The sequence below is a fragment of the Chaetodon trifascialis genome, chromosome 11 (genome assembly GCF_039877785.1).
Source record: "Chaetodon trifascialis isolate fChaTrf1 chromosome 11, fChaTrf1.hap1, whole genome shotgun sequence".
In the NCBI taxonomy this organism is placed as follows: Eukaryota; Metazoa; Chordata; class Actinopteri; order Chaetodontiformes; family Chaetodontidae; genus Chaetodon; species Chaetodon trifascialis.
The window spans coordinates 5,233,503-5,247,969 of NC_092066.1; the positions used below are offsets into that span (position 1 = coordinate 5,233,503).

Consider the following 14,467-nt stretch of genomic DNA (forward strand, 5'->3'; position numbering starts at 1 on the left):
CGGGTACAAGCCGAGAATACCTCTTGAGAATATAAATTTGGCATAGTGTGGACAAAATTACGTCTAAACGCAAAGTTTTAAAATTAAAGCTAACTTTTGAAATTTATTACAGGTTTGCACAAAAATCGTTTCTATGGTAACGGAAAAAAGTCTTCACGCTTTCGATGCGCATGCGCTAGGAACTTTTTTTTTTTTTTTTTTTTTTTTTTTTAACGGCTGCGTGATTCATCCTCGTTTTGAGCGACACCGGCCAGGAAATTGTGGAGGGGAAAGTTTTTCCGCCTTCTTTGTTGTCACTGTGTCCCTTTTATTTCTGTATTTATCTGGTTCTTTTCATAAACCGCCATGAGACGCACAAGAAGTTCGAGAAATAAAAATCAGAGTGCACAAGAAAATGAAGAAGTCCAGTCGAAAACAGGTTGGTGCTTGTTTCCCGCTGGAAAGCTAGCTTGACAGGAGAGCTAACCGCTGTATCTACGTCACTTGCGGACTCGACTCGGGACATGTCTCGGCAGAGAAGCTTAGGGAAATAAATGTGATGCACTTAAGGTCCGTGCAGCATTTACTGTTGTTGCTGTTACTGTAGGATGCAGTCTTTTTTCTGCCTAAGGTGTCATCGATAACTGTTACAGGTTGAGCTTGTTCGTAAAAACCGTTAACGTTAAAGCTGTCAACTGTTGACACTGTCAACCGTTTATTACCCAAGTTATAGAGCTCTTGGATGCCTCGGGATGGAATTGGTATTAAGGATATCAAACACGCACAGATATCCATGTTTATTAAGTGGAACCACTGTAATACAACAGCTCTGCAATGAAGGCTGGAGGTTATGATCCGTTTCTGTCGAAAGCAGACGTGTTGATACACATTTCTTGTCGTTTGGGGTGCTGTTGAATCAGAACAGGCATGCATTCATTCAGCAAAGCAATATGTAAGTGGTTTAAAAGATAAACACATTCATTTCGAATTGCTAGTTGAAATTACAGTATTTGAATCATTACAGTGGTATTAGAGTTTGTACAACCCTGCTCTCACTGTGCTCAGTGTGGCAGTGGAAAGGAGATGAAGGACAGTGGGAAGCATACCCGCCTTCAGCCTGCGCCTTGTTGGACTCAGCCGTCTCTTCAGGAGAAACCTCTGTCACTCTGCCTCTGGGCTCTGGGACGTCCTATGAAGTGGACTTGAAGAAGATGGTCCAGATTAATTCTGTCACCAAGTACAAGAGGAAGATTCGCTCGCAGACAGTAAAAGCAGGTATGTGTGTTTTATGTGTTAAACTTGTGTTTTATTTTCAGTTGTGTCATTTGATTTCTGTCATCCTCCCTGCTGGGATTATCCCACTTATCATAATTACTAAAACCTTGCTTCCAGAAAAATTGGAGCACTATAAAACATAAATATAACAGATTGTGATAATTTGCTAATCCCTTTTTAACATAAAAATATATTTACTGTTTTACCTCATCAACTTCATTGATTTTTCGTCTTTTATTCTCTGTTCAGAAAGTGTGAATGTTGCTGTTGATTTGACTCCTCATAATGGGACACCAGTTCAAGTTAAAGAGGAAGAAGAGGAGGCGAAGGAGCAACCTGTAGCTAAGAGGAAGAGAGGGCAAAACAAGAGCCAGACAAAAACTGAAGAAACGGCCACAGAGGCAACAAAAAGTGAAGGTACCATAGATCTAATTTTCATGTATGTTGTCTATGTAGTAAGACAGGTTAAAGGGACATTGTATTACCCGTGCTTCACATTCGATGTCAGTTGACCTTATTAATGTTTTTTCTCTGCTTCTTTGGATGTTTAGCAGAGGTTGTGAAGACGGTGGTCATGAAAGGAAAAGCTCCAGTCGACTCCGAGTGCAAAGCCAAACTTGGAAAGGTGCAGTATCTACATCCACACAAGATGCGAAACTCATGTTTCTGACAAGTTCTGTCAGCCACACCTTTGTCCTGTGATGTCCTTGTGTTCTTGTTTTAACCTACACTTAACACCTGTGCTTTGTATGAACTCGTTCCTAAATCACTGTTGTCTTTATAAACAGTATAAAACATTGTAAAAAACACAGTGAAGAAGGAAATGAGAAGTTTACAGTACATTTTTAATTTCCTGCTTTCAAGATCAGGTACATTTACCGTCATATTTATTATTGATTGTTCAATTTCGCTTACAGGCTCATGTTTACAGTGAAGGTGATGATGTTTACGACGTGATGCTAAATCAGGTAAAATATTTAAATTCAAAAGCTGTCGTCTGCATTTCCATACTGAGTGGTGACTGACTGACTAAAATAGTAATTGTAAATATTTTGATAGATATTCCAATCACAGTCAGCAGTTTCTTGAATGTGATCTGTGAAAACAGAAATCGAGTGACGGCTTGAAAAGTATTTTATTTTCATTTTACATTTTGATTTGTGGGAAAGTGAGTCGATTTTTAGACTTGCAGCAAACGCTTTGCGTCTTATCATGCAGACAAATCTTCAGTTTAACAACAACAAATACTACCTGATCCAGCTGTTGCAAGACGACAGCTCCAAGGCTTACAGTGTGTGGATGCGATGGGGCAGAGGTGAGTTTATGTGAGCATATTTGATGTGTGTGTGTGTATTTACACAGGAAGTTAACACAAGCTGCACTTTGGAAGCTCTTTTCTAAAATGTAAACTAACTTATTAGATATATTTTGGCGGTTTCTCTCTTGTTTGTTTCAGTGGGAAAAGTGGGTCAGAGCAGTCTGTCATCTTGTGGTGGAGACCTACTGAAAGCAAAAGATATCTTCAAGAAAAAGTGAGATTGTGCAGTTAAAAAAAAAAAAAAATTCCAGATGTCTCACATTGAGGTGAGTTCAGTAAAATTCTGAAACTTGTTTTTGCCACAGGTTCTTTGACAAAACCAAGAATGAGTGGGAACACAGAGTGAGTTTTGAGAAAGTAGCTGGAAAATATGACATGGTGTTCATGGACTACAGCACAGATGAAAAGGCAAGGAGCAATGCACAGCCAACGACCTATAAACCTCCTCAATAGCTTCGTAATAAGGAGTTGGCAGCTTGGAAATAGCTGCCATTGAACTGAAGTTGAGGTCTGTCAGTATGAACATTAATATATTTCACTGGTACAGGAGGAAAACCAGACCACAGTGGATGCAGCACCTAAAAAGAAGAACTCCCAGCTGGATGTGAAGATCCAGTCGCTTCTGGAGCTCATCTGTGACATCAAAGCCATGGAGGAGTGTGTGCTGGAGATGAAGTTTGACACCCGGAAAGCTCCTCTTGGTCAGTCAAAATCAAAGCAGCAGAACGGGGAATTTGTCCTGTTATACTCTTTCATTTTATATTGAGCATATATCCTTTATGCATATTTAAGTTGCTACAGTTTGATCAAAGATTCAATAAAACAAGATACTCGAGTCATAATTTTAGCTGCAGTTGTGCCACCTGACTGTGTTAGGAGATTCAGCTGGTGACAAACATGTAAATAGCATTTCAAACCTTTCGTGACATCACATTTCAAATTCTTTTTCTTTCTACCTGCAGGCAAGCTGACCACCGAGCAGATCAATGCAGGCTACGCGGCACTGAAGAAAATTGAGGATTGTTTGAAGAAGAAGGGCAGCAATCGTGAGCTGCTGGAAGCATGCAACCAGTTCTACACCCGCATCCCTCATGACTTTGGGTAGGGAATGTGTGGCTGTATTGTTAGAGAGATGCACTAATGCTGTTGGAAAAGAGATGTCTGAATCGATTGTACTTTATTTTGTGCTAACTTAAAGATATAATCCTCCAGGTTGAAAACTCCTCCAATCATCCGGACAGAAGATGAGCTGAAGGAAAAAATAGCACTGTTGGAGGTAAAAAGGGCTCTCTGCTAATGGATGTCTTCACTTAAATCTGTGGTCCATACTATAATATCTATGTTTTTTTAATCGTATTTCTTTTTTCCAGGCTCTGAGTGACATTCAGATAGCAGTGAAAATGGTCCAGTCCAGTGAAAAGAGTGACGAGCATCCTCTGGACAGACAGTATCGCTCCCTCCAATGCCAGCTGCAGCCTCTGGACTCCAGCAGCAACGACTACAAGGTCAGTGTTTGGCTTCTCATACACCGACGGTAAGTCAGTCAGGATGTTCAAAACATTCACTTTGCTCTTGGCTCACTAATATTCACAGTTTGTAGGCTGATCTGTAGGTTCTTGGTGTGTTAGACTGTCAAGGCATATGAATGAAACGTAATGCTTTTCTTGAAAACTTTCTTCTTCTCTGTGTGAAGGTGATAGATAAGTATCTACAGTCCACTCACGCCCCCACCCATTCTGACTACACCATGACCATCCTTGACATCTTCTCAGTGGACAGAGACGGGGAGAGCAACAACTTCCTCTCACAGTTACACAACAGGTAAGACACAGTGGGCCTAGTGTTTGTATAGACTGTCAGTGCACCTGGAGGCTCATAGCAGCAGATGTTCATGTTCCCTCAGATGTTGAACTGTGGTTCCATATTTTCCTGTATTACACCTGACAATGATGTAAATAAAAACAAGGTGCTGTCTCACATAACCCATGTCTGTCTGCCTGCTTGCCAGGACTCTGTTGTGGCACGGGTCCCGTTTGTCTAACTGGGTCGGCATCCTCAGTCAGGGGCTCCGAGTGGCTCCACCTGAAGCTCCTGTCACAGGTTACATGGTAGGATGGATGGCAGAATGAAATTATCTATAAACTACAAGGAGTTTTTAAACCTATATTTTATTCCAGCATTAACAATTTCCCTGTTTCTCCTTCGTCTAGTTTGGAAAAGGTGTCTACTTTGCTGACATGTCTTCAAAGAGTGCAAACTACTGCTTTGCCAATCAGCACAACCACATTGGCCTGCTGCTGCTGTGTGAGGTGAGATCATCATTGGCAAAGAACAGTCCTCTAAAAAAGTTTGAAGTTGAATGTGCGACGTGTTTGAGGATGCATACATGCTCTGTGTATGACGGCATTTGCAATTATGCTCTCTCTTACCTGGGAGGCAGCGTGTGTTTGGTGAAGGTGTTTCAGTCACCAGTTGAGCTAATTTCTGTGGTTCTCTGATTTGATGATTTACTCAGGATATATCTTTGTATGGAGCTGTTGTAATGCTTTTCTAAATACCTGATAAAGGTCGAGCACATGAAACTTCATGAATAAGTAAATAGTTTGTCGGCTGTTGAGGTAAGCTTAAATTTCTTGACTTATCCTCCGAAGTTCCAGTAGTTGGTGCTTAGGGGCAGTTTATTTCATGTCCTGTTCACCTGCCCGTACAAGTCCACAACTTGTGTTAACAATAAAACCAACAGCACCTGAACATCATGACACCTGTTGGGCCTAAATGTGGTGCAGAAGTGTTTCAACGTCCCTGCTGTATGTCTGTGTGGTCGCAGGTCGCTCTGGGAGACTGTAACGAGCTGCTGGATGCAGACTACGAGGCCAACAATCTGCCTGATGGAAAACACAGCACCAAGGGCCTGGGACAGACCGGACCTGACCCCAAAAACTCTGTCACGCTGTTAGTCTGTCTCGTTACGCTGATACAGTTCATACAGGCCAAACATTGATTTAACTGTGCTCACTGTTACACAACAAAAATCATCCCCTTATCTGAGAGGGGGACTTTGTTAATTACATTAGCAAAGAAAAATTCAGGTTGATGAGCACAGAGTGGGAATAATTGCTGGTTTACTTTGTTCTCTGTAATTGGAAACAAAATCTTTGGGTTTTGAACTGATGGTTGCTAAAAACAGGACTCTAGGACAAATGGATCTGGACTCTACGGATGCACGGCTGCTAATCCTTTTTGACAAATACTCAGTAAACAGAAAACAGTACTAAGACAATTAAAACATGTAAAAGTATTGTAAAGAAAAGGCATTTTGTATTAAAACCACCTGATTGGTCCTTAAATAAACGTATCCCTCTCTCTTTCTCAGGAATGGTGCGACTGTGCCGATGGGGCCGGGGGTGAAGACGGGGGTGGGTAAGCGTAACAGTTACTCCCTCCTCTATAATGAGTTCATCGTTTACAACCCTGCCCAGATCCGCATGAGGTACCTGCTGCGGATCAAGTTCAACTACTCTTCACTGTGGTGAGGCTGTGCTAACAGTGCAGCTGTGAGATTGGCTGTCTACAGAGCAGGGGTGATATCTCACGCAGCCACTCGTCGTGTGCAGTTAACACTGTTCAGATCTTGGCTTTGGGGATAGGATGTTCAGCCGATAAACAGTTAAATATTTTTCAAGCAAAAATGCCAAAAGTTACCGCTGCTTTTCTTTGTCATATGTGCCATCTTTGGGTTTTGAACTTTTGGTCGAATGAAACAAGCTATTTTAATATGTCAACTTGGGCTGTGGAAAACTACAGCTGGCGGTTTTCACTATTTTCTGACATTTTATAGGCAAAACAAATCGGCAGATTGATCGTTACTTGCAGCCCTACAGTGATATCCACAGTGAGGCTCGGCAGATCCAAAGTTCATACAACTCACGCATTATTTAAATGGGAATGTGAATTTTGAATTCAAGTAAGAAAAACACCAATAAAACAGCTTCTACGTTCTCCAGTGACACGACGATTTCATCTTTGCTCTTTTTGAGTCAGAAAATGATGTTGGACCCTGTAAAATGACGGTGAATGCTGCTTTAGAGTGAGGCTTCGGGTTTGGTGAAGGTAAAACATGAGGATGGATCCATGTGATACAGTAAGAAGAAAATATGTTGAATATTTTGCACTATTTTTTGTCCCTGTTGCTTTTTATTGTCCACGTCCTTTAAACAGTGTAAGCTGTATGTTATTGCATGTGGAATAGCATTCATTCATTATGTTTTGATTTCTGTTGCGGTGCTTTATGAAACATGAACGGCCTTATTGACCTACTGGACTATCACTCTCAGCCTTTCATGGGTAAACGCAATGATTTGGAGGATCTTTAGGCAGGTTTGATGTGAGCATTTATACTGAATAATTACCTAAATGTTATTGAATGTTTCCTGTTTTATGTCAACAATCTCGAAATTAAATGAAACAACGCAGTACAACAATTTTTCATACTGATTTTTATTTGTGTAAAACTGAGACAAAGACAGGACTCTATCAAAACACTGATAATCCATATAATTTCAGTATATACATAATAAAAGTAATAATAAAGGACATTTTTGTTGTGGGTACAGTTTGGAGTGTCAGTCTGTGTGCAGTAATGTGTTTGTGTACATGCGTGACGTGCATCACCTCCTCCCCAGCAGGTAGAGGAAAATCAGGACGATGTCCAGGTAGATGGTGAGAGCGGCGGTGATGTATTCCTCTGGATCCAGACGGTAGCTCATCATCCCCATCAGCAGCTGACAGTCAATCATCAGGAACTGAGACAGACAGACAGGAAGGGAGGGAGAGGATGAGGAGGAGGAGAACGTTTAGGACAGGGTGAGAGATTAGCACCAGATAAGAGCACATCATGACATCCTCTGTTTTGACATGTCACAGCAGGAAGAGCATGCGTGAATGATAAGTGAATGCTGGTTGAATTCCATTCGGCTGCTTCAGTTTCAGCGTCGTGGTGTTGTTTGTGCTGGCTCACGGTCACACTGGGACACTTCAGTAGAGCAAAGCCATCGTTAATATTATGAGCAACACCCGTGCTGTTCCCACTGTGACACTGAGCCTACGTTTACACGTAGCAGGGTATTTTGGAAAACGGATATTTTGGCCCCTCGAGCACATCATAACTGTGCCAAACCTATGGGTGCAAGTGTAAACATAGGTCGCTCACATGATGTTAAGTATTTTCAGTCGCATGTTGTGACGTTTCGGAACCTAAAACGCTGTTTAACCCAGTTTACACGCCGACAAATAACTGCCGTTTTCAGAAATCTCCACTTTGGCCAGAGTTTTTAAGAATGATCATTTTCCGTGACTCTGAATCAAGTCTGTGAAAGCGTGTTGGTCTCATTTAAAATGCTGCTGTGGATGTTACTTTGTGATTGGATGAATTCCTCAAAAATCAAACTTATTAAATCCGCTCTCTGGCTTCTGGAGCTTTGGCCGTTGCACTCGCTCAGACACTTTATTTGAATGTTTTACAGCTGTGAGCAGCTCCTCCATTTCCTCTGTGCATTAAAGGCGCATTCAGAAATCAGCCATATTTAGTAGACGACTGTCTCATTTGAGTACAATTCATTTTCTCACTTTTCCCGAAAAAAAAAACCATGCCTAGAATCTGGATGTCGGATGGATTTGGGACATGCTGCGTATCTAACTTCCACCATTTAATTGAGTGCATCCACTCCTTTCTGCTAACAATCCCACAATGCAATCTGTCACATTTTATTCACCCAGCAGCCACTGTTGTGCTGCTCTACACCTGCCAATGAACCATGAGAATATCTTTTACATAAGGAGTGATGAGCGAATGAACAAGCCTGCCAGTAGGTGACGATAAAGTCTACATCAACCATACCAGAGAAGAACACTCTGAACATAGCGGACAAGGCCTCAGACATTATTCACAGGTGTTTTCATCTATTTTGCCAGATTAAATCTCTTTTCAAGGCTGCCATCGTATGCACACTGTTCATTCGTCATCACTTTTCTGTTGAAGCTGTCAAAGACAGCACCTGTGTGGGAGGGCAGGGCCTTTAATGCGTTTGATGAAGAAACTTATTCCACCGCTGTTCTACACTCCTTTACTAAAACCAAGTCACAAGGTCGGGGTATGTTGTTTTTTGTTAACTTACCAGTGAATACAGCAGAGCGCCCAGACATCCATAGGCGACATCAGCGATGTAGGAGTAGTAGAAAGTGCAGAAGAACCCGAACATGATCACGTCCACAGCCAGAATCAGCAGAACACCATACCAAACGGTGAAATCAAAACGAGTCTGCAAGGAACACAAACAGACTGGGTGAGTGCTGGACAGCGTCCAGAGATTTCATTCTAAAGCTTTTCCATATGTAACATCCCCATAATTCAAAACAGATCAAAGTATTGATTCATCAGTTTAGTAGTTTTCATTTTTATCTTTTCCCAAATCATTTCAAGTTCTTTACATTAAAGACAACAAGTATCAAGACAGTACACGACACACATTTACATTTTCACATATTTCTACATTTTTTTTTTTTTTTTAACACTTATTTTTTTGTTTTTACCATAAGACAACACACAAACGAACAAACAAAAGAGGTCTGGGACAATATGTGATAGAATCTATAGGTAAAATAAAAAGGGAAAACAGTCACAGGTACATATTATCAAGTTCAAGAAGTGTCCAGGAGATACAGCAGTCACTCATTGTCTATTCGGTAACAACAGTCCCACTTGTTCCACAATATATCTCCCTTCTCTTTTTGTAGTCGGAGGTTAAAAGTCATTTTCTCCATCAGACGGATAGAGTTGATCACACTGGTAAGGGCAGTTATAGTGGGGGGGCTCTTTTGAAGCCAGCATTTAGTTATTGTTTTCTTACTGGCCACAGTAAATATCTTCAGGAGATATCTGTCGCTTTTACAGAGGTCTTGGGGGATGCGCCCAAGGCACAGCACATTGAAAGAGAGGCCAATGTCCAGGTCCAGGATTTTCAATATCAAGCTACTCACTCCCCTCCAAAAGGGCTGAACCCGCGGGCACAGCCAGAAGATATGCGCATGATCTGCCCTATCAGAACCACATTCCCTCCAGCAAAAGTGTTGTATCCCACTTGATTTTGATTTTTGGTAAGGGGTAATAAAAAAACGAATCAAAACTTTCCAGTAGAAGTCTCTCCAGAAGAATAAACTTGTAGTAGTAGACCGGGTTCCCCAAGCATTGCTCCACATATCCTCAGTTATTGCAATGTTTAATTCCTTTTCCCAGCGTTCCTTTATATAACCTGTTGAAGATTTATTCATTGAAATAAAAGCCTTGTATAGGTTACCCACGATGCCTTTGGTGTTCTTTAAGTTATAAGCATCAATAAATACCCCAATTATTTTGGAGTGCTCCAGAGAGTCATTACTCCTAACTTCTCTTAGAAAAAAGTTGCGGATCTGTAGGCACCGAAAGAAATCTCCTTTGTCCAGCTCATAAGTCATATTTCTACATTTTTATCATTGGATTTTTCTCATTTCTTTGCTAATACTTCATTTTTTCATTTGCACTTCTATTTCTACTCTTATTCTGGTTATTATTCTTCATTGCACACAAGCCTCGTAGTACAGCCTTGAATAAGCCACCCTGCAGCTTAGCAGCAGCAGCTGGGTTCCTAACGCAGTGTTTAACACAGGATTTGCACATAATGACTCAAACTCAACACTTTTTTTTTTTTTAAAATAAGGCCTAGAAATAAAAAGGGAGAAGCTGCTGTGCTGTGGTCTTGTTAAGTTCAGAGATGTTGTTTGTACAGAGGATACAGCTGAGTGAGAACAGCTGGATCTTCACAGGTAGATAAGACTGCAGCTAATGATAATTTCAACACTGAGCTAATCGAGAAGAAATGTCTTTGGCTCACAGTTTCCTCCAGAAATGTCTTGTTTTAGTTGACTAACAGTACAGGACTCAAAACTTAATAACTCTGCAATGCTCAAATCTCTTAAATGGAAAAACTGGATCAAAGAATTTTGGACTTTTTTTTATAAGATTATATATCAGTTATCAAAATAGTTGCTGATTAAATGTCATTAAATGTCAGGCATCTGATCAGTGCCACGTTCACGTTCGGCCTCTGTTTTCTAGAACTTGCATCATGTATCATCCTAAAGTCAAATATGGAAACAGTTGTAACTTCAACGCTGACACATAAAGCAGCTGAGACAGCTCTGCTTTAACGGACAGAGCATGATGGGAGGTTACAGAAGCACTTTGAAATGCTGTGCTTCGGCTCAGCCTGGCTGTCTGACCTGTGCGGAGAACGCAATGATGGCAACAGAAATGGCCAAAGTTGCTCCCATAGTGATGACAACAGCGGTGGTGTCGTGGAAGGAGGCGACGGTTCCCACCATGTATGACAAACTCAGGGTGACCACAACCTGTCGGCACAAAATTCAGCATATTAAACATATTCAGTACTGTTCAGAAAAGCTCTCTAAAGCTTAACTCCTTCAAACAGAGAGTCCCCTGTTAGGGTCCAGATTGTTTATCCATCCATTATCTATACCGCCTATCCCTTTCGGGGTTGCGGGGGGCTGGAGCCTATCCCAGCTACGATGGGCGGGAGGCGGGGTACACCCTGAACCGGTCGCCAGCCGATTGCAGGGCAACATATAGAGACAGACAACCTTTCACGCTCACACTCACACCTAAGGAGTCACAAATTAACCCAATGAGCATGTTTTTGGTCTGTGGGAGGAAGCCGGAGTACCCGGAGAGAACCCACGCATGCACGGGAAGAACATGCAAACTTCACACAGAAAGGCCCCGCCTGACCCGGGGATCAAACCGGCAACCTTCTTGCTGTGAGGCACGCGCACTACCTGCTGCGCCACCGTGCAGCCCAGATTGTTTATATCTTTGAATATTTAAAGTCTTTTCTATTGCAGTGTTTGTGCCAGGCTCTGCATGGTGTACTACCAATCACAATACAGGAAGTGCCTGTCCTAATTTAACATACCAACAAAACCTCAGTGGCTCAGAGTGAATCTGCAAGCATGTGAAAACAACTTTAGAGGAAACTGAGGTTTTCATCTGGAGACAATAAAAACAAAAGAACAGAACTGCTGATAATGGACCAGTTTCTCAGAGGCCAATTAAACGACTCAGAGGTCTAAATGTTAAAGAAAACCAAGCAGTGATTAAAAAAATATGGGCCAAAATTTGTTATCAGTACTACTTTAATGGTTTTTGTCTCATACACATCTTTTGAGTACTTAGATTGAATACCTTTGCTTCTCTTTGGGCAGTTGTTTGTGTTTTTGACTGAGGAGCATTTAGCTGAGGCAGCAGTCTGCCTGCTTGACCAAAATATTTTCACTTCTCTCTGTAGGATGTGACCTCAGGTGTTTCATATCCAAAATACTGTATTTCCTTATACAACTGTGATTCTTCTTTCATATTGTCTAACTGTCCCTCCAGTCTGTTAAATATTGTGTTATATAGATATTAATGACAAAATCTACTGTATATTGTGTCAAATGAATTTCCCCATTAGATACAGTATTTGGGGCTTTACGCTCCCATGTTTGTCACCCACCAGTCCCACGATGTTCCAGGGGTGACGCCGACTGAAGGACTTGCAGCAGTTGAGGGCAATGGCGACCACGGCGAAGACGATGAAGGAGCTGAGGTAGGCCCACAGGTTGGTCTGCACTGCGTCTTTGACCACGCTGGAGAAGGTGAACACACACACCACGCTGAAGGTGAACAGCAGCTGGAGAGTCAGGATGCTGAACACCTGCACAGAAAACAAGGGGCTTCATTAAGGGGTCCAAGCAGTGAAGCTTTGCTGCTGGGACTCCATTGTTTTTTACTCTTCTTCTTCTACACTAAAAGTGTTCATACAGCAAAAACCGTAATACCAGCACGTTTGACCTAACGCTCCAGAAACACTGATGCTTTGATGTGCTTTGCAGTGTCAGTACAGGGGAAGAATATGTCTTATGCCGGTCCAAGTGGTGCTAGGATGAAGTCAAAGTAGACTAAACCTCCTGAAAACATTATTGTAAACATGTACATGTTTATAAAATTAATAATATGACACAGATTTAGTTCAAAACCAGTCAAATGAACACTTCTGGAACAAGAACGACTTGTCCAGGAGTTAGAGAGACACTTGTCATGTAAAAGTCTTGTTGTTGTCCTTGAACCAGCCATGATGGCTTCGGTTATTATGACCGTAAACGAGACACTGAACCTCTACCTGCTTGTTCAGTTAATCGTTTTTGAATGAAGGAAATTAATGCTTTGCACAAATCTCAGATTGATTTATTTTCAAAAGATTTTACAGGCCTGAGCAGTAGAGGGTCCTGACACTGGGTTGAGAAATGGTGGTGCAGATTGCAAAACATGAACACAGTGAATACTGTTTACACCTAAAAGCAGCACGGCTCACACAGTTTTGTCATATATAGAATATGCAGATGTGCCTGAAGTCGTTAAAACTCACACAAACCTTTCTAACAAACCCTCTTCTCACTGTCTTGTCATCAAAAGAAGATGAAGCTGTGAGTGGAGTTGTTTCTCACGGGGCCTCTGGGCAGATGTCACGGAAAGACTCATACCCAGACGTAGTTATTTCGACTTTGGGTGGAGGGTACATTGCCGGGGCTGCAGAGTAAGGTGGAGGTTGTTGGTGGTATGACGGTGGTGGTGGTGGTGGTGGTGAGGATGCATCATAACCAGGAGGGTCCTGTGTCTCTTTGGATATGAGGCGGTCCGCTGCATCAGACATTCTGGAGGAAACTGTGAGCCAAAGACAAAGTTCAGTCAAATAAAAAGATAAACTTATGCAAAAGCAAACACGGGCTGATGGGAGACTTTGTGTTTAGGATGAAGCGGGAAGTTCCTGTTTTACATTATTAAATATAGTGTACAATTTACTCTTTACCTTTGGTGTCTGAACTACTGAGAAGGATGTTTCTAGCCAGCAGCCAGTGTTGCTGATACACTTTAAAGTTGAATAATACTGCAGTCAGTGTCAGCAAGGTGTAAGCCTGTGTGCGGTTGCAGTTACACCATGTCGAATGTTCATTCAGACAGCCAAAGACAGTCTCTCTCTCCACATTTCCTCTCTGTTGTTGGTTTAATTTAGTGAAACACTGGCAATTTTTCAGCATCCGCCCACCAGCACGTAAACGGCATCTCCAACCAGAACTGCTGCTGACTGGTTGCTAAAAAATGGAGTAAACACTAGGAAGTGAAACTTGAGCTGTGGGGCCACTTCTCTTACAGCAGACTGTGGGGAAATCAGTTTTGTGTCGTGTCCTTCAGGTTTTAAAAGCTGCATGTGGTCTAATAGTCATGATAACCAATAAAAATCCATAGATTTCATCCAAAGCGCACATTCTGACTCGTCACAGCAGGAAGAGCACAGGTGCTACTAATAATATGAACGATGGCTCTGTTATGTTCACATGTCCTCGTAATATAAATGGAATTCAGCCATCATTCATTTACTTATCCACACCTCTGCTCTGACCCCTGTGTCAAAAAATGTCTATAAATGAAGCCATTAAATTACAAAAGCTTTAAACAACCACCTGTCAATGCAGCTAAGTTCAAGTAAAACTACTTCTAAATACATTAGGGTGGACTGGTAATTGTTTTTTGAGCATTAAACATTGACGTACATGTTCAGTGGCAGTGGCTTTTTCTTCCTCTTCTGATGAATTAACTCAAAATAATACAAATATAATTAGTTTAGAAGGTCCATTGTTGCGGTTATACTTCCTGGACCTGCCTCCCTTTTAATTCAGATAACTTAAATTAACACAAAAATATCTGATCACCCTAAAGTTTGCTGTCATGTTGAAAAAAACTAAACACTA

The 14,467-nt window shown here is 41.6% G+C and overlaps 2 protein-coding genes across 3 annotated transcripts; one reads left to right on the top strand and one right to left on the bottom strand.

The window, feature by feature from the left end:
- Positions 1 to 211: 211 nt before the first annotated feature.
- parp2 (poly (ADP-ribose) polymerase 2) lies at positions 212 to 7,183 on the top strand. Of its 2 annotated transcripts, none has more exons than XM_070973790.1 (17): positions 212 to 418; positions 1,045 to 1,254; positions 1,504 to 1,671; positions 1,806 to 1,879; positions 2,172 to 2,222; positions 2,473 to 2,569; positions 2,711 to 2,786; positions 2,878 to 2,980; positions 3,120 to 3,273; positions 3,535 to 3,673; positions 3,785 to 3,848; positions 3,943 to 4,077; positions 4,266 to 4,393; positions 4,581 to 4,680; positions 4,783 to 4,881; positions 5,400 to 5,524; positions 5,946 to 7,183. In XM_070973790.1, exons 1-17 carry the CDS (start codon positions 346 to 348, stop codon positions 6,103 to 6,105), a joined length of 1,956 nt encoding a protein of 651 aa, XP_070829891.1. In that variant the 5' UTR covers positions 212 to 345; the 3' UTR covers positions 6,106 to 7,183. The 2 variants fall into 2 exon arrangements, with proteins under 2 accessions (XP_070829891.1, XP_070829892.1); XM_070973791.1 differs by having other exon boundaries at positions 255 to 418; positions 1,809 to 1,879; positions 5,946 to 7,180.
- On the bottom strand, positions 7,156 to 13,498 carry LOC139338613 (protein lifeguard 1). The gene is given in 5 exon segments (XM_070973792.1): positions 7,156 to 7,374; positions 8,746 to 8,889; positions 10,886 to 11,014; positions 12,175 to 12,375; positions 13,093 to 13,498. Coding segments are annotated over 5 exon segments (888 nt in total). The 5' UTR covers positions 13,372 to 13,498; the 3' UTR covers positions 7,156 to 7,239.
- Between the last annotated feature and the right edge of the window lie 969 nt (positions 13,499 to 14,467).

Coding starts and splice junctions, on each gene's coding strand:
- parp2 (XM_070973790.1), top strand. CDS start 346: ATGAGACGCACAAGAAGTTCGAGAAATAAAAATCAGAGTGCACAAGAA. Junction 1,672..1,805: donor AGAGGCAACAAAAAGTGAAG/GTACCATAGATC, acceptor TTGGATGTTTAG/CAGAGGTTGTGAAGACGGTG. Junction 4,078..4,265: donor CCAGCAGCAACGACTACAAG/GTCAGTGTTTGG, acceptor CTCTGTGTGAAG/GTGATAGATAAGTATCTACA.